The sequence below is a fragment of the Leptonotus elevatus genome, chromosome 1 (genome assembly GCF_054856555.1).
Source record: "Leptonotus elevatus isolate MCC_2025b chromosome 1, RoL_Lele_1.0, whole genome shotgun sequence".
NCBI lineage: Eukaryota > Metazoa > Chordata > Actinopteri > Syngnathiformes > Syngnathidae > Leptonotus > Leptonotus elevatus.
Window position 1 is genome coordinate 27,387,451 of NC_141239.1, and position 26,729 is coordinate 27,414,179.

The 26,729-nt window shown below is 40.9% G+C and overlaps 1 protein-coding gene across 4 annotated transcripts; it reads right to left on the reverse strand.

Annotated features, from left to right (window-relative positions):
- Positions 1 to 4,393: 4,393 nt before the first annotated feature.
- On the reverse strand, positions 4,394 to 23,416 carry LOC147181453 (cdc42 effector protein 4-like). 4 transcript variants are annotated; one of them, XM_086059499.1, is made up of 3 exons: positions 18,119 to 18,236; positions 16,788 to 16,929; positions 4,394 to 7,205 (listed from the first exon to the last, which is right to left on the reverse strand). In XM_086059499.1, exon 3 carries the CDS (start codon positions 7,116 to 7,118, stop codon positions 6,141 to 6,143), a length of 978 nt encoding a protein of 325 aa, XP_085915625.1. In that variant the 5' UTR covers positions 7,119 to 7,205; positions 16,788 to 16,929; positions 18,119 to 18,236; the 3' UTR covers positions 4,394 to 6,140. The 4 variants fall into 4 exon arrangements, with proteins under 4 accessions (XP_085915625.1, XP_085915607.1, XP_085915634.1 ...); XM_086059481.1 differs by lacking the exons at positions 16,788 to 16,929; positions 18,119 to 18,236 and adding an exon at positions 23,139 to 23,416; XM_086059508.1 differs by lacking the exons at positions 16,788 to 16,929; positions 18,119 to 18,236 and adding an exon at positions 19,199 to 19,282.
- Positions 23,417 to 26,729: the final 3,313 nt, after the last annotated feature.

Below are 26,729 nucleotides of genomic sequence, written 5' to 3' on the forward strand. Positions count from 1 at the left end.
CAACTCGCTCCTCCGGTGGGATTCCAAGGTGTTCACAGACCAGCTGAGAGACATAGTCCCTCCAGCGGTGGGAGATGCCCGGAAAAAACTCTCCAGAGAGGCATCGTAACCAGATGCCCGAGCCACCTCATCTGGCTCCTCTCAACGTGGAGGAGCAGCGGCTCTTCTCTGAGCCCCTCCCAGATGACCGAGCTTCTCACCCTATCTCTTTGGGAGACCCTGGACACCCTGCGGAGGAAACTCATTTCGGCCGCTTGTAGGTAACGTAAGCCTCCCAGCGAAGCTTTTTGGGGCTGTCCCCGGCGGTCAATTTTCGGAAAAACTTAAATATCAGTGTTTTGATGAGGCTAAAAATGCACATCTTGACCTGCAAAAGCGCAAACTGCTATGCAACACCGATTAGTTCAAGCCTTGTGTGGGATGAAAGAAGTATCCAGCATCCTTTGAGGTGGCCTTTATTTTATTTTTTGGTCAAATAGTTATTAATAATTACGGGTTTGTTAATTTTGTGAAAATTTACAAATGAGTAGTATCCGTTATTTGCATTTACCCACTTCATTTTCTATAAATTTTCATTGACTATAAGCAGTGTGGAAGTATGGATGGATGTTAGATTTACTTTGGCACCGTAAGCTTGTAATACGACTACGTATCATGACTATGTTTACTTGTCCACCTAGTGACAGCTGCATGAAACAAGCACTTGTGTATGAATTTTCTATGCTAATTTCCGGTTAGCATTTGAATGGGATCCTCCATTAATCTTAGCACTAGCGCTAGGTTGGCGATGTTTTAAAAATGATGCATGTTTTGTAGTTAATGTTAGATATACAGTGGATGTAATTCTTCTTGGCGTTTAGTTTTACAGTTAACTCCAACTGGAGTGTCATTAAGCAGCTTAAAGGACACTTAGAGATGGCAGAATCACATTGATTTGCTACGGGCTTGCTAAAAGGAACATGGTGCATTCAGAGTACTTTCACGTCGGAAACTTGTAAACGCACCGCGGCGTTCTGCACATACATCGTTTTTCTTCGATTATTACGTTTTACAACAGATCGAGAGAAGACAAAATCGAAATCGATAAAATTTCGATGACTCGTCGGGCCCTACCAGAATATACACATGCACGCACAAACACGTACGCTTGCACCGACTCATATTATGGTAACCTTATTTATGGTCCCCAGACTACAAAATGCCTCCAAGTTGTGATTGTGTAAAGTCATTTTTGTCCCCAAGAGTATTGAATATCAGAACACACACACATACACACAGTCAAGGATCTGATGTGTTTTCCCCAAGAGTGGTGAATACTATAACACGCACATGTAAACAAACGCTCACACATGCAGGCAGGCACGCATGGACAGGTTTGTTTTACTATCTTTGTGGGGCCATCTCATTGACATAACGCATTTCCTAGCCCCTCCCCCTAACCCCAACCATCAGAAATGATTGCCTACCCTTATTCCTTACATTAATCTCAACCATAACCCAATTCAAACCTAAACTCTAAAACCAGGTCTTGATCCTCAAAAAGAGGTCTAAACTTGTGGGGCCCAGCAAAATGGCCCCACGTGGACAGGTGGGTCCCACAACTCTGTGAAATCCCAGAATGTTGGCCCCACTATGTAACAAAAACAATACAACACACACACACACGTTGGGTTTACATTTCTAGTGGGGACATCTCATTGACATAATGCATTTCCCAGACCCTTACCATAACTTTAACCATCACAACTGACTGCCTTACCCTAACCCCAACCAAAACCCAATTCAAACCTAAACTCTAAAACCAAGTTTTGACCCTCAAAAAGAGGTTTGGACTCACTGGTACCACCAAATTGTCCCCACAAGGACACGTGGTCCCCACAATGATAGTAAAAACCCAGAAAACGGTCCCCATGATGAGATTTACCACCGAGACACCCCCCCCCCCCCACACACACACACACACACTTTATTGTTGTTTGTTTATGACCCATTAAAATAAAGGCCTTGCGAAAATGCTGCCCGAGACTTAAAAAGAAATAAAATGCTGGAATAGCCAGGGGAGTGGTCTAGATTTTGTGGTGTGTGTATGAGCGTGTATGTGTGAGGGAGGGGTAAAAAAGAGAGCAACAAAAGCAAAAAATGGCGGTACAGTATACGGACAAACTTGTATTCTGTTTCTCCCACCGCCTCCTCCCAAAGTTTTTCACTTCCCGTCTCTTTTTCTCTCCTTCATATTCCACCCCCACTCTTCCCACTACACCCGCCCACCTTCCACACACCAGGCAGGTTGTTTAATTCTTTCCAGATTGCCGCATGCCGTCGTCCCTGGAAGGGCTCGCGAGTCTGCTGATGGAATTTAGCAGGAAAAAAGGAGGGCCTCTTGACGTAATACACCTAAAGTCAGAGAGCGCCTTCCATTGGTGGCAGCGGGAAACTACAACCCAAAGTGAATATCATACTTGAGCGGGGGACAGAAACAGCCGGGTTACGATGCTTTCTTTCTTTCTCTCTTTCTCTCTTTTTTGAAGAAGTTGTAAATGTGAAGAACAAAGTGTTGCCTCATACTTAAATCCTATGGCGTCATTTGTGAGTAACAACATTTTACAATAAATGACGCAAGACTTTTTACAAAATCAATGCTCGCATATGATGTGACATTTGTGAGGCTTTGAATGAAGACAAATTTACAACCACTCCTTTTAAAAGACCAGACAGGAGTTTCCAGTCACCGCTAGATGGCAGTAGACAACAAGCTGTCCTGTAAATTGGAAGGTGAAAAAAAAGGCCAAACAATCCAACGACACTAAATTAGATGTGCAAACAAGACAATAAAACAAAAACTAGCAATGCATAAAGAAGAATAACTGCGACAAACGGAACGATTAATAGCGCAGCTGGTGCGTATTGACCGCCAGAAATCAATTTAAACGGGCTGCAGTTATCACCAGGGTGAAAATAATGACATTTTTAGCCCCTGTTGACAAATTGGATACTGGTGTAATGTGACATCACGAAATGGAAGGTCCACAAAAGTGGGCTTGAACGATTGAACAAGGGAATAAATCTGATGTCAGGGTTTGCCAAACCCGGGGCCGGGAGACTAATGGGGTTGTGGGGGGATTTTTTTAATGGGGGATTCCCGGCCTGTGGTACGAGCAACCGAAGGGAGTTGGATTAGAACACCACATTTATATTGATTTTAAATTTGTGGGATTTTTGACCCTCAAAATAAATAAGCTAAATATGAATGGCCCAAATTCCCAATATCAAACCCAGAAAACAGGCGAGCTGTGACGTTGGCAATGCGAGCTGGAGGGCAGTTTGACATCAAGTTACTACAATAGAGCAGTTGATAATCAATATTTTATCTTCTAATATGATAAGCACATTCGAATAAAACACATCAAACTGACCACATTTGCTTTCCTCTTCTTTTGCTTCTCAGGGCTATTTTAGCTAGCTGTGCTGGGAAATCGAAGCTAGCTAGTTGTTGCAGCTCTGCAAATGCTGAATAAATCCATTTCCAGGTGGAAACACACCAGACAATTCTGAACATCCGGGCATTTCTGATGTTTCTGCAATTTACACGGTGTAAACAACATACATGTATTGCTTTTGCCTGTGGCTAGCATACAAACCAGGCAGATAGTTATACAGTAGTAGTCAAACACAATTCCAACACATTTTGAAATCAAAATAATCCTCACAAAACAAATTGCAACGATCCAAAACCCAATGCTTTTCAGTCCAATTGTCAGTTCTTTCATCTTGAAATGGATTTTTTAATGAGATCCGACATTCATCTTCTCCTGCAAGTAATTATGAATCCCACTTGAGTACTTGCTCTGACCAACCAATCAGATGACTGAAAAATGCCAACGTCACTGTGAGCCTCGCCAAAACGGAGAGTGGTGAATCTTCTGACAGCGTAATCCCAGCATTCGGGATTGTGGAACTGGGCAGATCATATTGAGATAGAAACCAATCAAATCTGAAATCTGATTGGACAACAAACTATCTAGCATAGCCTACCTAATACCGATTCATCTACAGGAAGTTGTAAATGTTGGCCAATGCTTTTTAGCTAGGCTGGACTGGCACAAATAAATGTGTGGTGGAAAACAAGTCAGGACGGTCATTAATTGTAAATGTTTAACCGTGTCATAATTTATGATCGCACAACCTTCAACCACTTTCTTTACTCATGACTCCTCACTCTTAAGAGTACGTGAGTTCATACTTACCAGGCACGTCCGGCCACAACTCGATTATTTCCTTCCTTCCTTCCTTGTTCGAGGGTCCCACTTGCAGGAAACGTTTTTTGTCCGTCTTCGTCATACAAGGACAAAATCACCTAACGTGCTAAGGCGATAACAAAACATACAACTATGAATGAGCACAAATTATTTTATTGAAAAATATACGTTATTCTGGCTAATACAAGAAAGAAAGAAAGAAGAGCTGTAAATATACAGTCGAGACAACAACCGTAAGGCATAAGACAAACATCCCACTTCCACTCACACAAAATCATACAACAATCAGAAGTATATATTATAGTGTTGGAGTTATTTAGTGATTATCCTCTTGAAGCTATAAAACATATTTGGAAGGGACAATCTACCAATCAGTTTTGGCGGAATAATGATAATAACATTTTGGCACATTTCACCAAGCAGCAGCACAACTAATCCTTATTTTTGGAAACATGACAACATTCAAGCTGCGATGACTCCAGAAGTTGCATATGGCTGCTTCTGCGTACACACAAACAAACACAAAACAAAGATAAGAACAAATACTGACAGATTTGTATTTAATTGGGCCTGTTGGTGACACTGAATAAACCTAATTACCGGTATTATGGTAGGAAGTGACAACTCACAGTGCGTCTTTGCAAATAGAACCAAGGGGGCGCATTATTGGAAAATGTTACTGGTTTTGGTAATACAATGGTAGTGAATGTGAAGTTTAAAGCTAAGTGACAATTATGGAGAAAATCAGGGAAACAAACAGGGACACAACCTCATCATTTAAGAAGTCATCCCCACACAGAGATCATCAAGGAATTATTTTACAAGACTTGCTTTCGTATGCGCTGCTGTTTTGGTTAGCAACAGACTACAAATAGACTTGGCAGTTACCTAATGGCTGTGTGTGAACCGAGTCCATTTCTCATAGTTTTTTATTTATTTGTTCATTTTGATTGACTGACAGGATCAAGGTGCCGCTTAACTCCGATACTACCATCCACTTACAACAAATTAACACCCTCTCTGTTTTCCCATCCATTTTGGACAAGTGGCGGAATACACCACCAGCCAATTGCATATACATTGAGCCAAAAATAATAATCATAATAGTATTATAGTAATTATAATGTCTTGGCCATTAAAAAATACATTTCCATCATGTTTGCATGAGCTTTTATGGTCTATAAACTGACATCTTAAAATTGTACTTACTACCCATGGAAAAAATGCGCACAAACACAGGTTTGAACATGAATGATAATCAAACCCTGAAGTATTTTACTGTGAGGCACATTTTACAAATCATGAATCCACTGTGCTTCCCCACCCCCCAAGTTTCTCATCAGGAACAATCAAGTCAGTTAATGGATGCTATATTTACACATGTACGTTTAAAGTGTACGCACGCTAATGCTAACCAAAACTATAGCATCGTCTCTCAGATCCTGATTGGCTGTCATGCGCGCACGTGTCTATTTGGGGAAATACGGTACTGCGGCTTGAAGACACTCTTCTCACTTGCACACCTCTGCTTGCGTGTAGAAGTGGCTTTCTTTCCACTTCAGGAATGTACAGCTGGCAAGCGGGAAAACACAAAAGAATTCCGCAGGAAGTGGCGACGCGGAGCCTGGCAGCTGAAATGGCACTTGTCATTCATATTCCGATGGCGAAGATGATACCCCAAGCGATGGTCAAATTGAGGGGGGAGCACGTCAAACGAGATGCTGGGGGAAAACGGTTTCCCATTCCAAGCTGTCCTCAGTGTCCCTCTTCTGGAATGTTCCATATTCAAAGAGCGAGAGTAGACAAACAGATTCCTCACGATTCCCACTATCCAACTCTCGTCTCAAGGGATGCTTGCTTACGTAAACAACATTCCAGAGATTCTCATACGTGGATCTCATCATCGTCGTCGTCGTCCAAGAAAGACGAGAAGTGGCTCTCCTCTTCCGGCGGAGCGCTGAAGGTGGCGCTGTCCGTGTCGGCCGCGTACACGTGGGCCTTCTCGTCCAGCGCCGCCGAACCCGAGCTGGACACGGAGCAGCTGTCTAGGTGCCGCAAGTGTTTGGGGAGGACCTCCGGGGTGTACTGGGGGGTGTAGAGCGCCTCAGTATCGGTCCTCTGGGGTGCTTCCTGCTCCTCCTCCGCCACAGTCATTGTCCTTGTGTCCACGTCATCTCCGTGGGAGCTGAGTGGCGGCGAGGCGCGGCCCTCGCTGCTCTTGCCTTCCTCGTAGCCGAGGTCGTCGTCGTCCTTCTCCATCACGCCCAGGATGTCCCCCAGCATGGACGGGCCCAGGTCCACGTGGAAGGACATGACCGACTCGGCGTGCTTCATTCCGCCTCCGGGGGGGCTCCACCTCTCGGGGAGCTCGCCGGGTTCCCCGAAACGTCGCTCGTCCAGCTCCAGGAAGTAGGTTGCGGTGGCCGCGGCGTCCCTGCCGTTGCTTTCGCTGAGCTGCTTTAAAGGACTGGGGGACAGACTCTTGGCGTCGCCACTGACCTCATCGTTGAGGAAGGGCAAAGACATGGCGTTCTTGACGTATGTCGGTGATCCTTCGGAGACCACCAGGGGGAGCTCTCGCTGCTGGTCCACTCGGGTGGTGGACTGGGAACGCTTGCTGCTGCGGAAGGTGCGCGACAGCAAGCCCGGACGGGGGGAACTGGGAAAGGAGGCGGAATCGGCGGGGGGTTCCCCCGAGCGCGTGCTGAGGAAGGAGGTGTCGCCGAAAGCGTCGCCGCTGCGGCCCACGTGCATGGTGTGGCGGAAGTCGCCCAGCGGCGCGCTGATCATCTCCCGGGTCAGGTCTGTGCGGGAACGCCGGTTCTTCTGGGAGGAGCCCACCAGCTGCTTTAGGATAGGCATGGCAACTGATTTTTTATTTATTTATTTTTAGCTCGGAGGGATGACGGAAATCCTGGATAAACAATCCTCAACAGTCAGCACAGGAACCTGAAAAAAAAAAAGAAAAAGAAAAAAAGAATATGATATAAACAACATTATGTGTTAAGTAATGCACAGTGACATTTTAATGGCCACTCTAAAATGGAGATACAATATAAACTCAGAGGTCACAACTTTAATCTCAATCTCCAATGACAGCTGCAAACAGCAATAAATGAACCCCACAAAATGAGAATCAAATTGAGCAGTTTATGACATTAATTGCTCATCTGTCTAAGACAACTACTTCTCTGTGCGGCACATATGAGAGAATTCCCTATTTGGGAATCAAAGTACAGAAGTCTCGAATTTGGCCAAAATAGTACGGCCCATCTGTCAAGGATTCCTGCTTAAGATCTGGGCACATTTGAGCAAATTGTTCAATGACGTCTGTGGGTTCTTCAGATTTCCCGTCGTCATGTGATAATAGATGCCAAATATCATACAGATCAGTGAAACTTTTATTTTATTATTTTTAAACTTTCCAACACTCTCCGAAATGATCAAAATTTGACATTCATGTTCTGTCCACATTTGATAACAGACAAAAACTCTTTTGCCAATTGAGCATCACCTATCTAAACAGGATACTTGCTTCCAAATGGGGCTCATTTGAGAAAATTCCCTTGTTGGTGTCTGTCAAAGTGCAAGGCCGAGATTAATTTGAGAAATGTCTGCTTCAAACCAAAGTGGCTGAAAGACAACCCCCCCATTTCATGTCGACCGGTGAATCGTGTCCGGGATCTAATAGCCTATGCCCACATTAGACGGCGTTGGCAAAAAGGCACAGACATTTAGTACTACTTAGAAACATATCCTCCAGTTTGCACAAATGCGGTACGACTTCATCAAGGTTATTATAGTTCACAAAAACGTTCAAAAAGGTTCAAATTAAAATTGATAAATGCATTTTCATTAAGGATGTGAAATGCTTATAAAACAAACTATAATTACAGGGAAAATGTCCTTTTCATTCGACTTTGACAATATCATACATGAGCTATCAGGGTTCATTATTTATTTTGGTATTGCTGTACTGTACAGAGGTCAAAGTTTACTTTATTGCATAATACTTACTGACGTTTTTCTATCTATAGCACTCAAAATATTACATATTAGAGGTGTTAAAATTAATTGATTAATCGACAACTAATCGACAATTATTTTAAATCGAGTAATCATTTAGAGCCATTTGATTTCTGTAGTCCATTATGAATGAGCAATTGAATCAGTTGAAGGTTGTTGAGTACAACATAAATAAATCCCTCTCGATTGATAGATCTCAATACCAAATAAACAACAACCAATGGTTAATAAATAATAATTAGAAAAACATATTTTTTAATACAATACAATTCTAAAAATGTTATCGGATTATTTGATTGATTGATGGAATAATCGATAAAATAACTGACTCTAAAAATACTCAATAGTGACAGCTCTGCTGTACATTTAAAACTATTAATAAAACTAAAAGAAAGCATCTCCCTCCAAAAAAACAAAAACAAATAAAACTAACTAAGCCGCTCCAAAAACCCATTTAAACGAAATAAAAACAAACCATAATGAAAAATCCCAAACTATTATAAATCCTGAACTCATGAAGACCATATGCCTGGTGCTGTTGTTTTAGCTCAGCAGTTATTAACTTCTGTATGTGACAAAACAGAGACGATCAGATTACAGAGTTGTTCGGTTTACAACAATCGCAGCGTACACAATTTTGAGGTTACAAACTCTGTGTGACGTTGGAATATGTGGTCACGCGGCGGAGGAAGGTACACATACATTAGACGTTTGATTGTTTTACATTTATGGCCTAAAAAGTGTTTTAATATTGACTGTAACTCTTAAACTACTAGCATAGTTTCACAACTTAACTCTGGTCTTTGAATGAAATGGTCAGTATTTTAAGAAACATATTTAAATTCGGTATCATATTCAGTACCACTCAGTATTTGAAAATACAAATCATTGCGAGGAATGTGTAAAGAAGCCCAAAGATCACGATGCTTGCGCAGCGCTTTTCCAACATCAACGTGACCTCAAAACCTGCTAGGCAACACCACAAGGAATGTGAGAAGGAAAACGCGGTCGAGATCACGACGCCAACTTCACACATGGCACGAGACAACAGTATTAGGACACCGAGCCATTGTTTTGACATGTGTAAAATTCAACAGGTCTGCATTATTGAAACACGCCATCCATTCCAGACAGAAGAAAACCTCGACGCAGATCGCCAGCTAGACGCCGTTACCGCGTTCTCAGGTGGCGGGCGCCCTGCAGGTCAGGCACATGGGGCGTCTCATTTACAGCTCTGACATATCAGACAACACATGAAAAGAGCGGAGCTTGCTTCCAAGGTGGTCTACCAAGGGCGAAGCAGATCTTTCCCGGCGCCTTTGGATTGCAGATCACCAGGTTGTCACTAATTGTGCAACACTCTTTGACTCGCTGGCAAGACATCCCAATTAGATTCACGCCAAGTTTTTTGTGCCACCCACCTAATGAGGTTAGCTTTGATGCTTTGGAACAAAATGGTGGGCCACCAACCACTTAGGTAAGCCTTACGTAGTAATAGGAAGGTGAGATTAGTCTATGGGGATTGTTTGGATTATTTTTCCTGGTCATTTCACATTTTCTAGGTAGAATTCATGGGGCACATAAAAAGTACATGAGTCATCTTAAGATAGATGTATACAATTAATTGATAGTAAAGTCCACATTTAGATACTTGATTATTTTTCAATCTAAAGAAATACATAAATATCGAACTTGGAGACACGTTGAAAGCTTGACAATTGACATTGGCAACATTTTCATTCCCTAACTGCAGTTCAAAGTTCATGACCGCCTGCTCTAGTTTGGGTGTTTTCAGTGGTGGTAGTAACAGTTCTTCCACTGCGTGGTTTGTCAAAAACATCTTTTGACAAACTTGCCATGGGTAGCATCAATTAAATTGAGCTGTTTTCTTTAAAAAAACAACAACAAATATTTACAGTAGTTGGAACTTGACTTTAGCCTTGGTTAGGTGATAAGCTAACGGCATGTACAAACATCAAATTCGGGTCAAGAAGCCACTTTGGGAACAGAACTCTGACGCCCTTTGCGACATTAGGCTCTCAATGCAGTTCCCTTGGCAACTTGGGGCTCTGCTGACCCACACAGCTGAGAAAAAACTGAGTCTCCGACACTTGAAGGCAACGTTTGCAAAACCAGCGCTTAAGCATTTCAAATGGAAACAAGCTTTTTTTCACCACTGCGCCCTCTGCTGGTTGCCCTCAATGCGAAATACCCACTAGGCCTCTCATTCTTGCTATTTCATCACCTCAACAGCACACAGCGAGCCTCGACTTCCTGTTCAATGCCCTCACCTGCCTTGTTTCCATGGAGACGCCCTCCAGTACGTAACGGTGTTTCCTGTCTTCAGGCGGCACACCACATGGTCTCCGTATGCGGCAGGCTACGTCTTTGAATCAAATACATTTGGAGCTAAACAATTTAGTAATGTGATGTTGGACTAAATGCTAAAACAACTTTCCATCTATGTGGCTTGTTTCCTGCCAAAGCACACTTTTCTCATAGTCACAAGTTTATTATTGCAGCTCCATGTGCTCCCCCCAAAAGGGGGGTGGAATAGTTCACATACAGCAAAACGGGAGCTTCTGGGTGGCATAAACAGACTGCAGGCGGCAAAACAAGACGGGCAAGAGAGACAAAAGTCCTATTTGTGAGTCGGTTCCACTCGTCTCCCATCTCAAACATGACCACCTCCCTCCCCAGCCCCAAATCCGACAGGCTTGAATCTAGCAACACAGTTCACGTTTGTTACACGGCACATTCGATTCGCACACCGTTTTATTTATAGCTTTCTACATGCGAGCGCGTATACAGTACATGTTGGTGTGGATTGTGAAAGACGGGGAACAAAAATAGAGGGGGGAGCCTGAGAAGGCAGCATTTGGCGTGGGAACTGCGAGGTCACAGCACGGGAGGCTTGACTTTGTAAACACTCTTTAACAACACTCATGGGCTGACTACAAACACGGATGACACACCACAGAAACACCAGCGCATCTGCGTCCTTTCACAAGAATCAGATAGCATTTGGCATCTTTTTTAGGTTACGCTTTCAAGATTAAGTATAGCGTGACCAAAATAAAAAAACGGGACACTACAATTTCGCTAAAGAACAAATATACAATAAATTCTCACCAGAAACTACTTTTAATCAATTTCAATCTGCTGACAATCTGGTGGTTGCTAATGCTAAATGCTATCCTTGGTTGACAGTTCAACAGCACTAAACATTCAAGGCACTCACCATCCGCCATTTAAATCACGCCAGTCCCGCATCGTAACATTGGAAACATGCCGCCAGAAAAGTTCAGCTTGCGTTGGGTCTGACTGGCAACTGCAGCATAAGGCTAGTAAGACTAAAGTCTCCATGATTCTTAGACATAGAACCAGGAAGTGACATGCCTGTTAGCGCTATGTGCGGATCACATTGAAAATTGTTAACATGAACGTGAAAGTAAATAGAAATAAATTTATCAGCTAAATTTCATATTAACTGCTATGATAACTGGGTGGCTGAAATACGTATGGCCCAAACTCGGGGCAGGAGCTGCGTAAAACAGGATAAAACAATGGGGTTGGCGAAATGCGTCAGGAAACCGTGACGTCTGGTTTAGTAAACAAACAGGGAACTGAAAATGCTGTAATAAGAATGCCAAGGACTTAGATGGCAAATAAATGTTACTTTCGTCCTCCAGGGTCTTTCCGAAATTTTCACAAGCGAGTTTGTCGACTCGGGTTGACACTGAGTAGACTAACTGTCCCTTAAATGGACACACAGACTACGTTCGGGTTATGGTCAGAATTCGGGTTTCTGGAACAATCGGAATAACACGTTTACATGCGCAAGTTGACAGCGATACCCCCGTGTACATGGCGTTCAGAATAACTCAATGTAAGGGGGTGAAGGGCGGACACCATCATGGCAGAAATAGACGTCATTTCCGCTTCTAACTTTAAACGGTCAATAAAATACATAATATTCATGTCACTCACCACACTAAATAAAGTAGTCTGTTTCCTACTCGCTCCAGAAGTGCGCTTCTTACTTCATTTGGATAAAGCGGAACCATGTGTGTGTCATCTAATGTTCCTACACGGACGTGTATTGTTAAACACTGCAAGCTGGAGATAAACATTGTTTAAGAATTACGAGTGATGTCGCGTCTGTCTCACATGAATAGTTAACGTGTCACAAACGGTGGCATTTTCGCCATGGAGGCACAATATAACGTGAAAACGCCGCGGAGAAATCAATGTATTTAAGCGAGGCCCGTGTAGGACGGCGCTGCGCATACAAGTCGTTACTACAAATACCAAGATTCCTTGCGAGTGCAAATAAGCGAAGAAGAGGAAAAGGAGACGAGGTAGAGGTTGTGAGCATGCGCACAACGAAAAGCAATGCCCCGTTGATTCGAGGTATTATATGAACCAGTATTCCGGTTATGAAAGGGGTAACCCAATATTCGGGTTCGGGTTAGTCACAGTGAGCAATGATACCCATTAAAATGAAGACGTGAAAGACTAATTATGATATGGATGCACTTACTTGACTTTATCCCAGTTTCTTTGACTATGTGCGCCATGGGAACACGCTTTTATAAACACTTAACTATCAATTAAATATCGTACCCTGGTTTTTATGGATGAGGATAAAATCACTTTAAATATGATCCTGTTAACTTAGTGGGTGGGCTGAGAAACAAGCAGAGCAATACCAATATACGTAAGTACACAGGGGGCCATAAATCACACGTTTGCATGTTCATGTGACGTCTCATGAGGAAGTCTTTGTAAAAACACACGCACACACGCACGCACGCACAGGCTGTAAACTCAAGGCTCAAATCACTCGCAATGAATATCCTTCATAAAACATCCAAGCAATAGCTTGAATTTATTAGGACTGACAGGAAAATATTGACTTCCTGCATTGAACGTTTGACTTCCTGTCGATGCTCTGGCACTCAAAGGTGCCAATACGCAAGAGACAGACGTGCACTCAAGTACATTGCGCTGATAGTATTGATGCGCCATCTTTGTACAGGGTGCATTCTGCTGACTGGGAGTGTGTGGAAGAGGAGGGGCGGGGCTTTGTGTCTGGACAATTTGAAGTCATTGACCTGGATGGATAAGTGAATGACCTGAGGGGGAAATGACATGTGGGACGTTTAGTGGGCTGGCTGGCTGGGGAGACAATTAGCTTGCAAGTCATTCACAGCCATTTCAAGAGTAGACATAGAGTCCAAAAAAACAACAACCATGAAAGTAACATGCCATGTACTATTGATGACTACTACTATGGTACACGCAAGATCCGGCCATTAAGCGGACAAAATGGCCACCTCTTAAGACAGATATCAGCCAGCAAACTCGGTTTAGCTGGCCTGAAGATCTCATTTCAGCTGGGAAATCACATTATGTCAGGGAGGGAGGCAGGGAACTGTCGCACAGACAGAGCGCAAGCATCTGATGGCCATTTTACAACAAAGGCCCAGTTTAACTATCCAGTAAAAACGGCCCATATGGGTCCAGAGAGCTCAGTCGTTAGCTTGTTGACAAACAGAGCAGCTACTTCGGAGTCCAAAAACCCACACAAGGGGCTCATTTTGAGCAAAAGTCCCATTCCCGCCTAGCAAAACAGCTCAGTTGAAGAGGTGTTACTGCAAATGAGTGTTTCACAAAAATATACAAAGGTTTTCTTCAAGCAATAAGAAAGTCTGCCATTTTGCTTAACCCGGGTAGCTTACATGTTCGTGTTTGATAAATTAATGTCCCAAACACATTTTATACCTTGTAGTCACTTTCAGTATGTGCCAGAACTGAGTCTTGATCCGATGCTTGGCATTGCACAATAGGGGGAAAAACAAAAATAAAAACAGAGAGCACATCCAAATGATCTCAACTGTCTTCATTTTTTTCATGTCAGCCTTTAACAAAGTAGCATTAGTCATTTTGAATAGTAGCTGACCACCTGACAGTTTTTTTTTTATACTCAGGTTGCCATCATGCTTGAGCAGTGAGCACAGTAGCATTCTCAGTTCTCATTTGAATTAGTACCCAACTATAAAGGTAGATGTAAAATCGCTAGCACTCTGCCGTAAGTTATTTTATACTCGGGTTTATATTGTGATATACGTTGGCAATAGAGGTGCAACAATTAACTGATTACTTGACAACTAATAGATTACCAGATTAATCTACAACTATTTTGATAATAAGCAAATTGTTTAGTTTAATTAAAAATTGCCGATATTGCAATGTATTGTTGTGCTCTCTGTTGCAATAAATACATCGATACACTAACAGCAGAATCGATATTTTATGACGGCACACCAGCGCAAAGCACATAATGGGTTTACCCCATCATTCAGACATGTCAATGAAGCTGGAAACATACTCAACGTAACACATAGCCTACACCAACTTAAAAACTAAAGCTTTACCAAACAATACATTGATGTCAATGCAAATGCCTTGGAGGGCTTTCACTTTGAAGTCGGCCTGTGCGGCGACGTGACCGCCAGGTTGACTTCCTTTTTCGATGTGTTGGTTTACATACCGAAGTTTTTATTTAAATTACTTATTTGCTACCAGCTTTATCACAATCCCATCCCCAAAATATATTTAATCGCTAATTTAGGATGCTAAAAAAACGCAAGTTATTTACGTTGTCATTGTATGATACGCCGCAAGTCTCAGATGTTAGTGGCTAGCAGCTAGTGTTAGCATTAGTGCCTGGCTGGTACGGTTGCCCTGAAGTGCAAAAAAGGGCTGGCAATAGTAATGAGTGACAGCTACCTGTCTTGATTTCTTTACTTTTTCTATATGCTGGGCCTAGGCTACTTTGTAATTCACTCTCCATGTATAAAGGAAGGGAATGTGCCTTAAATTGCACTTTGTCTTTTTCATTTTAAAAGATAATAGAACTTTGTCTTTTTATTTTATAAAACACCTTTTCCAATAAATAAAAACATTCAACTCAATATGTCAAATAGTGACATTTAGATTATAGGACAACAACTTTAAGCCATTAATACAATGTTATTTTATTAGGGATGCACGATAATGCTATTTTCAACCGAAAACGATAAACCAATAATATAGGAAGTGCCAATGTCAGTAACAGATAAGCCGATAATTGTTTGCAAAAATGAACTTGAATACAAATATACTTTCAAGTGCTAAAGTGTACAAATACATTGAAGCATTGTGTTAAGAACCATGAAGCAGCATTTTATTGATGTCTCTGCTTCAAAGACAACCAGTAACTCATTTTGAGTTTGCCAAAACAGTCATGTTTTAAAAATGCAACACAGAAAAGAAAGCCCACATTGGCGACTGCCATGTCGCCATATTGCATCTTCTGTGAGCACAAGGTCGTGCGCATTATGACATCACAAATATGCAACACCACCATAGGAGAGGGGAGGGGTTGAGCACAACTTGAGCCACAACCACAATACCAGATATAAAATAAGAGTGTATCTGCCTCTTATTGCACTTAAAAGTTGTGTTCTAAATCCTAAATGACCAAATTAGACTTTTTGAGTTGATTTTATTATTTATTTTTTTTAATGGGCAAAAGTGTTTCATAAAATAAATCAATTTATCTTTTGTTTTCTGATAAAAACAAATCTTTTTTAAATGATTCGACTCAAATCCCTGATCTAATCCGAACCGTGATTTTTGTGATCCTTTGCTGTCACTGTCAGTACTTAATCTATCCTGTCCTGTTTGTGGGGGCGCTAATCCCCTAAATGGTGGTAAAGTAGGTGAGAGCAGTGGCGAAAAACTGGTGTCTAGACACTATCGGCGATTTCACTGTCACTCACATACTGCATATCGTGATATATCGGCGAGAAGATTTCAGACAATACATCGAATATCGTAGATATCGTGTATCGTGATATCATCGTTATTGTGGGCCACATATCGTCACAGTATCGAATCGTGAGTTACCCGTATTGTCCCACCCCTACTTGTGAAGGGTGGTCTCTCTAAGGTACGTTCTTCAAAATGCACACACTTTGCATTGGCTACATTTTACACAACGCACACCTACAAAAATTTGTAACCTACATGGACGGTGCAAAAGCTGTTGTAAAACAAGTGTTTTCTACTTCCTGATTCTTTGCTTTCATTTACTTTGTAAAATGAAGGTAGGTTGTTCACCTCAAACGGTTGTTGTCGATAGGTTATTGAATAAAAAAATTAAACGGTTTTCTACTTCCATTGTTGTGAAGTTTTGTTCACTCCTCCCTATAATCTGTGAGTCCTGCAAAAGTTGTCGATTTGATTCCGCACGTCTCATTACCTCGCGGAACACACATGCGTCAAAGCATAAAACAAGCTTTACTATTTTCACATTTGAAATAGTGACTAACTGAACATGGTCCAAATAAATTGTGACCTGTGTTGCACACACTGAAGAATCTCTGTAGAAGACGTTAAATGATGAAAAGTTAAATCGTTTTTCAAATAATGACACCTCCGTGTCTTAAAACTCACATCAGAGTGTTTTAGCGCCATTCGGACCTGGCGAGCTGATGTGACGAGACCTTTCCTCATCCCGCCGTCCAAGGTGCCCCGCTTAAATTCCACAGAATTTTCCACGATATTACAAGAACTGTGCTGCGTCTAAAATTATCTCCTGCCAAAATCACATCAAAGAGGAGAGGATCTTGCAAGAAGAAAGAGAAAAGTCAATTGACATATCATATGCGGGGATGCGGGGACTGCGTCGTCGAGACCATTTGAAAGCTTTTAAACGAGCAAATGAAAGCATTCTTGGGTGAGAGAGGGCCTGCAGCCAGTCAGCACGTAGCGTGGCGGCTGACCTCTGATGCCCCAGGAGAAGACGACTCGTCTGTGCTACATTTACAGCCGCGCAAGCTCCAGACACCACAGTCCATCTTTCTGCCTGACCTGCACTTCTCTACATGACAGCAGAGAAGAAAGCCAGAGTTCCGGTTCTATACATAAGACATGACAGCAGCGCCTTTCTATTATGAAAATGACAAGAAAGTCTTGCAGTCACGCACGTCTGTAGGAGTGGGAATGAGGTGGGGGTGACGTCCACAGGAAGGGCAGGGAGAAAATGAGCGAGTGGCAGCTCGCATCTCACGGGAAAAAAATCGACCGCGCCTGCCCTCCATGTGTAAACGGTCCCAAAGCAAACAAATACAGCTCGTATCGCCATCAACACATTATAACATGTCATAATGAAGCTTTCTGTTGCACGGGTCCACACAACGTAGAACATCATGAGGGCCAGAAAAGGCGATGCAAGCAAATAAACTGTTCATCTAATTGCTACCAAACTTGAACCAGGTATACTAGATGAGATGGGCACTGCTAAATAGTTCCGTTTTTTTAAAGTTTTGTGAATTGATGTCGCATGCTTCAGAAGTTTTGCGATTTGCCATTAAAAAGCAAAGCTTGAATAACAAAGCTCAAGGTGGACCCCTTGACTTTGGTTTGCCTCTGGCAGGTGTGGCGGTGCAAATTACATTTCAAGCTGGAAAGCCACATGCTAGCTGGAATGCTAGTGAGAGCTGCCAGACGCCCCCTCCCTGGTGACCATGTGGTCAGCCACGACAAGAGGAGAAAGGTGTCTCAGGAGAACCATGAACCTTGCAGACTGGTGTGGGAAACCCGTTCTCGCATTGCCATCCGTGACGGGAAGAATGCGAGTGAAATGATGGCATCCATAGACTGTTGCTTCAAAGCGCCATAATTACAGAGTGAAATGGAGCTGCAGAAAGGAAACAAACTGCCAACAACTTGTTTCGACTTATAAGCACTAAACATTCAATGATGAGCTGAAACTGACTTCTTACCACGACAGCAATTTGACATGAACCACATGATGGTATGACAGAATCGATGTTTCCTTTCAGCTGATCCAACCAGCAAATGCTGGGTCACAATGACAACAGCAAACACCAAAACAATGGCGCCAAACAAAAGCACCAGTCAAAGCCTTTCACATAAGTGGCATGTGAGACCAACAACATAGCAGGACAAAAACATCATAAAACAAAACATAAAAGGGATTTTACGAACAGATTCATGACAAACTAAAAGGTGTGTATCCACGACAATGATCTGGTAAAAGCTGGTAAGGTTTGTTCTTTGTGACTATGTTGCCAAAACAATGTCATCTGCCATGGACATCCTGTCCTGTCTTCAAAGGTTAACATGTTCAGGATACTAAGAGGCTGGAGGCTTTCACTTGAGAGCATTACGAGGTACAAACCGTTGTTCAGCTTTAGCTAAAATATGAGTAACGGTCGTTAGCTATGGTAGCAGCAAACTTCACAACAAGCAGTTGTTTACACTTTGAAATGAACCATAAAACAAAGAACCTTGTGTATTTAACCAAATCACATTAACTTTGTCTTACGAAAGTTAGCTAGCTTAATGCTAATGCACAATGCAAAACGCCATAAAAGGGCCTAATAAAGCTAGCATAATTTTGTATTTTAAATCAGTTTCATTTGTTTTCCATTAAACACTGCATCATAGCAATGGTCGGCGGTCGCCATGTTCTATTTTCAAATGTTAGTATTTTCTTCTGTTGTTTGTAGAAACACACAACCAAAACAAAGCCGTTTATCTAAAAAATGCCCAAAAATAGAGACAGTCCTCAAACAATAAACGACTACATAGGTCATTTTGAAATGAGCAGAATTACAACCAAGTATTGTAGTTTAGCGACCTCTATCGGCCATGTTAAATGTAACTGAACCATAAGTGGAGCTAATGCGACTCAAACCCGGTCCGTCTTGTCGGAAGACAGTGACGTAACATGTACTACTGTACTACCTCACTGAAAGCCTAATACTAACCGCTTTAGACCGTGACGGCAAATTGACATACATGTCAACTCTAGAAAAAACACTAAGATCATTACTTGCCTGTTAGCTCAGTAAGATAAACGTTCATCTTCCGACCGGATGACCCGGGTTCAATGTCCCATTACTATTTTTTGGCTATTTACCATGGCTGATAGAGGTCGCTAAACTACAATACGTAACATTTGGTCGTATTTTGGTGCATGGTAAAACGACCAATAAGGTTGTTTTATGTTGGAGGGTTGAGTAAAAAAACACTTTTTTGGTCATTAACTCATTAACTGCCATTGACGGTTATAGACGTAAAGAATTCATTTGAACTATTTCTATTAGTTTAACATTTTCTTCCACTTTTGTTAACAGGAGTATGAAAACCTAGAAAAAAAATTATTGTACATTTAGAACAGATATAAAATTTGTGATTAATCGTGAGTTAACTATTGAAGTCATGCGATTAATTATAATAAAAAAAATTATCGCCTGACGTCCCTAATTTTTAATAATCTTTTTTTTTTCTTTTTCAATTTTTTTTTATGTCTAGGTTTTCATACTCTTGTTAACAAAAGTGGGGGAAAAATGTTAAACTAATAGAAATAGTTACAATTAATGTTTGACGTTTATAGGCGTCAATGGCAGTGAATGAGTTAAACTGAGCTAATGAATTTTCTCCAGGAAGTTTACCTTCATGTCCAATGAGGCAAAATGCGCCCACATGTTACACAGTGCATCCTGGGAGGCGTTTTTGGATCACAACTAACAGTTTATGTTGGTATTTCCTGGAATGTGAAGGGACCGGACGCCACACAGTGCGCAACGAGCACACAGGCATGTTCATGCACAGGATGCCACAAATAACACGCTGAGGGTCCGTCTCAGAGGCTTTTCTGAAAATTGTAAACTACACCCAGGCATCCAGCCCATAAAACGGAAACAAACCCCACTGCAACTCAAGGTTAACTTTTACCTTCAAGCACTGAGCTGAGGTGATTTGTAATGCAAGATGAAGAAACATGTACAGGCTCGTTTGCAGGCTAAATCCTTAGGTGGCTAAGCAAACAGGCTGAGCTGGTGACACACGAGGAGGCCGTCTCACCCATTTAAATCTATCACGGCGTCCACTAACATGTCACAAAAGGACCCCGGTCCCCATGTGTCGTTTGGATAAGACGGGTCAAAGGTAACACTCTGGAAGTTGTGAAAACAAAGGAGGCCTCACACGAAGATGCCTGATTACATCGTGTCCCCATGAAAAGGTGAAGTGCTGATGGACTGGAGAGGGGAAAGATGACATGACGTCACATACTGAGCAAGAGCCTTGCTTGTTAGATGCCCCAGACAGATTGATACAGTAGATACATTAAGTCTATCTAATGTTTTCTTTTTTCAGCTAGTTTGATTGTTAAATTTAACTGTGGCATCTTGCTATCCAAAATCAGAAACAACTCGCCCAATGTATTTTATTGTTATACCCCGAGTAAATGTCTATTCAAAGCTTGATTGCTAAATTGCATAGGCTTAATTAAGCAAGCTGAAGGACCTTGCTTGCAGTATGAATAGACGCTGGCTCACTAGTTTAAAACTATAAAATCATCTGTCTGTCTGTCTATGTATAGCTTATTAGTAGGGGTGGGAATCTTTGAATGTCTCACGATTCGATTCCGATTTTTGGGTCTGTGATTCAATTCAGAATCGATTTTCGATTAGGAACGATTTTTGATTCAAAATGATTTGATTGACAATGATTTTTGCTTCAATTTATAGATGTTCAAGGAATCGTAATGATCTACTCCAGTCTGACTCGCTAATGCTAATTAGCGCGCTACTCGCGGCACTCTTATCACTCAAAAGAACGGCTCCACGCTGAAAAAAAATAACGTTTATTGGAATAACTTGATCGTGACTTTTTTTCCTTCTACTCTCTAATGTAGCTCCAATTTAACAGTGTAATAGACCGCGTGGAACCACACTGCCACTCAGTGGCCAAACCGGGTACAACATGAACAGCGTTCCAAATAAAAGGCACACACAGACAAAGGCAAGACATTATAAAATAATTTAAATAACATCATTAAAATAGACATTTAAAATAGATTCTGAATCGGACTTAATGAGAATCGCGATTCTTATGAGAATCTATTTTTTGGCACACCCTTACTTATTAGGTACATATACTGTTGATGCCAAAGTTATCTGTTGTATCTCGCCATCAACATGAATCACAAATGTCTGATACAGTGTATTTTATTCATCTAATGGACATCTAAAGTAAACAAATATATATATATCAAATATACACAGCTAAGGCAAACATCAAAATAAAGTTTATCAAATAAAATAATACATTGACGGCAATGCAAATAGCCTTAGTAGACTGAAGTTGGGCCATGTCGTGGCGCGATGGCTAGCTTGACTTCCCTTTTCGATGTTTAGGATTTCTTTATCGTACTTTTTATTGACATTATGTAGTTGCGACAAATATCAAAACAACGCTATCCCAAACTCATATTCCATCGCTAATTTAGGACGCCAAGAAATTGCTTGTTAATTACGGCGTCATTGTATTGTCATTGTAGCTAGCTGTTAGCATTAGCAACGGGTGCCTGGCTGGTAACATAAATGAGTTTGACAGCTGGCACCTGGCTTGCTTTTTGTATTCTGGACCAAAGCTACTTTGTAATTCACTCTCCATGTTTAAAGGAATGGCATGTGCTTTCAATTGCACTTTGAGGTATTTTCATTACAAGCTAAATAGAACTTTGCATTCATTTATTTTATAAAAAACGTTTGCCCATTAAATAAATGTTAAAAAAAACAGAAACAAAAAAACAACTACATTCAACTCAAAATGTCAAATATAACCGTTTAGATTTTAGAAACACAGCTTTAAGCCTTTAATACCTTTTTTATTTTACACATGGGCGGACCATGTATAAAATAAGAATGTATCTGCTTCATGTTACACTTAAAGTTGTGTTCCTAAATCCTTGTTTTTTGTGTTCTTTTAATGGGCAAACGTGTTTTACAAAAGAAATCAAATACTATGTACCTTTTTTTCTGGTCCGAAAAAACAATCCTATCCAAACCGTGACTTTTATGATCCAATGCACCACTAGCATGCATGCATATTTAACATAATTTTGGTTTTGGAAAAAAATATATATATGCCAATGTATGCATTTTGTTGTTGTTGTTGTGTTTGAAGTAAAGGCAAATAAAAATGTGGCCATAAATGTGAAACGTGAGGAGCTCGCTGCTATTTTGCTTTTCTAAAAGTAGCTCGCGGTGGGAAAAAGGCTGGAGCCCCCTTCACAAGATTGTCTCGAGCTTGTTTCTAGCTACACTGTTGATGCTTAAGTTTGCCATGGAAGCCTGCTGTTCAAACGTAATGGACATGGCTAAACAAATGTATATTTTCTGTAATTTAGCTGGCTTCCTGACAAGCTAATTAATTTAAAGCAAACAAACAAGGTGAGCTATATCTGGTTACTCTTTCTGTTGTAACCGGTGCTACCACATAAAAAAGTGCCTTGAACAACAAAATGTAGATATAGTACAATTAAGTTTAAAGGCTCACCAATATGGCATGACACAAGGTGATTGGATTTGCCAGAAAGAGACTCCATTAACATTTCGAAACGAGTAAATTGCATTTACAGGGAAGGTATCTGAACATTGAAATCACTTTAAATGAGAAAACTGGCACTTGTGCACGTTTCCCGTAATGAAAGACACACATTCAATATTGACTGATAGTTGGATTTTAAATGTACCATGACATGCATAAAGCAGCGCTTCAAGGGGTGTGTACATGGCAGGAGAACAATAAGTAGCTCCAACACAAAAGCATCAGCTGCCATATTACACACGCACACACGCACACACCCACACACCACACTGCGCCCCCTTCCTCCTAGACTAAACATCCCCAAACAACATCATTTTTTTGAAACCTAGTAATGATGTCAAATGTGCAGTTTTAATCCCAAACGGTGAGCACTCTTACCTTAGCATCCCATTCATAAGAAGCCGGTCCCACGTTGAGGCCCCCAGCAGCTCAACAATGGAGGAGAGGGGAAAGAGAATGCACGCTTCCAATGAAATGAGATGTTTAAAAAAAGAAAGCAAAAAGGTCACTTCGGAAGTATAAGCCAGAGCCGCGTGGAAGGCAAAAGTGGCTTTCTCGGTGAAGCTGTCACCTATCTCAAAAAGAGCACCGATGTGTTAGCAGGATGAAGTCAAGTCGCGCGTGTGTGTGTGTGTGCGTACCTCCTGCAGGAGTCAGCTCGCTTGGCCACGCCCTCCTGCCCATCGCAGCCCACCTTAAAGACACAGAGCACCGGAAGGACGGCAAATACGTCATATTTTGTGGACAAACGCCACCAGTGCTGGAAGCAATTACAGTTTTTCTCCATAGGTTTGGCACATTTCTTGAAACTGAGATGACATTTTCAAAATACCATGGACAAATCCTAAACCCACCTTACAATTGCTGCCAACTGAATGGCGTTTCTCATTGCTTTTATCAAATTGCCAATGTCTTATTACACGTTTCAATTGTCTCAGTGGATCTTTGCAAACGGTTGTGTACATTTAGCCTAAAATGTGCCCACATTTAACACATTTTCCAAATGAATACATCTTGCTGTTCGAACTGGATTCGTTGTTTTTCAGTCTAATGGCTGTCCTCTCCAAAACATGTCAGCAGGATTTCAGTGTGTAAGTCATAATGTGCCAAATCAACGGTTCAATTGTCAAAATTAGTCAAGCATATCACAGGGGATCAGTGTACAGGATGGTTGAGAGGCATTCACGCTGTTTTTTTTTCTTCCCCTTGCTGCATTTGCTGTGACGCGGATGAAAACCATTGGCCAAACAGAGAGCAGCGTATGGATGGCCAAGAGGGGGAAATTGACGATAGTGACTATACAGTAAATTATGTAGAGTAAATTTGACTCTATTTTTAGTGGGACCAAATAGACTCAGTTTAGAGTAATATTTACACTTGGAAGAGAGTAAAATAATGAATTGACCAAAAAAAAATAGTCACTGAAGGGTTGAGGAACCTTCAGGTTGGGAGACGGCCGCAGTACCACCTGAGCTACGCCACTTCTACTGTTTGCTTAGCTCCCAGATGTTTTTGGTCTCAGAGTTATGAAGATTCCAGCTGACACGAGCGATATACTTACTACAGTAACACACAGCAGGAACTCTATTGCTCAGGGCGTCGATTACAAGCTGAAGGTCGTGAGATCGTTCCTCAACTCTTGAGTGACTTTTATTTTTTATTTTTCACTTCTTTATTTTACTCTCTTCCAAGGGTAAATATTACTCTAAAACTGAGTCTATTTGCTCCCACTCTAAATAGAGTCAAATTTACTCGACAGAATTTACTGTGTAGTAAAAATTTTACAGTAGTTGGTTCTTCATATATGCTGTGCGCTAGGTATAATTTTAGTTATTAATTTTTCATAAATATGCGGAATTCGGCGTACACTTTCTTTTGTTGCACTCTAATGTGTAAGTAACTGTGTGAATAAAAACTGTTGCAATTTCCTTGACTGTGAGTGGAGTATGTCAAACCGCAAACTTTGAAAACTGCTCTTCTAAAATCAGTCTTATATATAATTGTATTGTGTTCGCGGCACCTCTACTGTTGTGAGAAAACATCTAATGATTTTGACTTGCAGTGTTCACACAATGTCAAAGGGACAATGCATTTTGGGGGCAAGGACTACTCGTATGACATAGAAATTTGATTTTGACACATAGATGAGCTGTTTTGGGAGAAATATGAGCTTTTGCAGATGATCCATGGTGTTGTGCAAAATCATCCAAGTTACTTTTGGCAAAAGCACTAAGTGAATGCAGATGAGCCAAAGCAATTGTGAAGGATCTTTGCAGTTGTGACAGAACCGACTCCTTGTTTGGGAAATACTTGGAGTGGATTATGTGTGGTCAGTTTTGGGATAGATATGTGCTTTTGCTAATGAACTGATTGTTCACAAATGTAAGTCTGTTTGGCCAAATGAGCTTGCAGTTTCGAAAACGTCATCTCAGTTTCAAGAAATGTACCAAACCTATGGCAAAAAATTCTGCGTAAAATAAACTAAATACATATATTTTTTAATATATCGCTGGCGTTGGGCAAAACCTCTTAAGTTACAATTTGGTACATTTGTAGATTTTCAAAAATTAACACCATTGGTCAGCCCACACATGTTGGTGTTATTCATTCATTCATTCATTTATTCATTCATTTTTTAATTTATTTTACACATTATTTACCAATCTGAAGTGTTGAAAATAGCTAGCTCTCTTTGATGATGTAGTGTTAGTGATTGAACAAACGTTTGGGATCTTTTGGAGGTACAAAGTTTCAGCCTGCTGCCAGCAATAAACTGATATATCGTACATAATACAGTATCTGGCAAAAGGGTCCTCATTCTCGTGTAAAAAAAAAAATATATTGAAATATTGATATATTTGAATTTTACACATAATTCCCTTTAAAATTAGATATAATACATGGACATACCTAAAAAAAAATCTGCAGTTACAGCAATTTTAGTGTTGAAATCCCTAGTCTTGAGAAAAATAATAGTTTAAAGTTTTGGTCCTTGCATCTTTCAAAAGTACCCTAGGAAAAAGATATTGTGCCCAAATTTTCACCAACTATTAAAAGATGCGGCTGGGGGTGTACCTATTGGGATTTGTAGTCAAATTTTGCCATGTGCCTCCGTGCTAACGCTATAGCTGAGGAATCTTGTCTTAATCTATACAAGAACATTTTTGAACCTATTATCTGGTTACTTTGCTAATCCTAATGGTAGCATACGATCTATCTTATTAGAAAGCTATCTACTTTGTTTTTGCCATAAGTATCTTCCTAGTGAAACAAAAAAAAAAGTTTCATAAAAAGTTAGTACATAGTACATTTTGTAAAGTACATTTTACTCTGAAAAGACTATTTGGTCCCAGTTTAAACCGAGTAAAATTTACAATTGGAAGAGAGTGAAATATTCAGAGAAAATGTCAATTTAATGCAAAAAGTGTCAATTTTACTCTGTTTAGACTGGGACCAAATATAGTCTTATTCGTGTAAAATTTTGTCTTGGTGTACCCTGTATATGTTTGGGCCATTGAGTATCCTGCTCGTCCTAAGGTACCGTAAGGAGGTCAGAAAATCTGCATTCATGCCCATGGGAAGTGGAAGTAAACCATTTGTTTGACTACAGTTTATTGCAGCTTCATCACGCGTGACTGAGCCACTCATTATGAAGGCCTTGCTGACAGTGAAGAGAATTTGAATGCAAATGAGGATTGGCGGTAGGACAAAAGAAATGTGTCAATGGTTGTTTGGACACACACTACCTGCCTGCAGCAACTGCAGAAACAATACTTGCATTATTATTTGTTCAACCCACAGGTTTGAAATGTCAAATGTTGATCACGTACTAGTGACTTCCTCTGACTAGCATATATATATATATATATATATATATATATATATATATATATATATATATATATATATATATATATATATATGCATATATATATATACAGGCTTGGGGAGTAACGGAATACTGTATTC

What these genes read in the sequence shown, in the direction of transcription:
- LOC147181453 (XM_086059481.1), bottom strand. Translation starts at nt 7,118, where the DNA reads ATGCCTATCCTAAAGCAGCTGGTGGGCTCCTCCCAGAAGAACCGGCGT.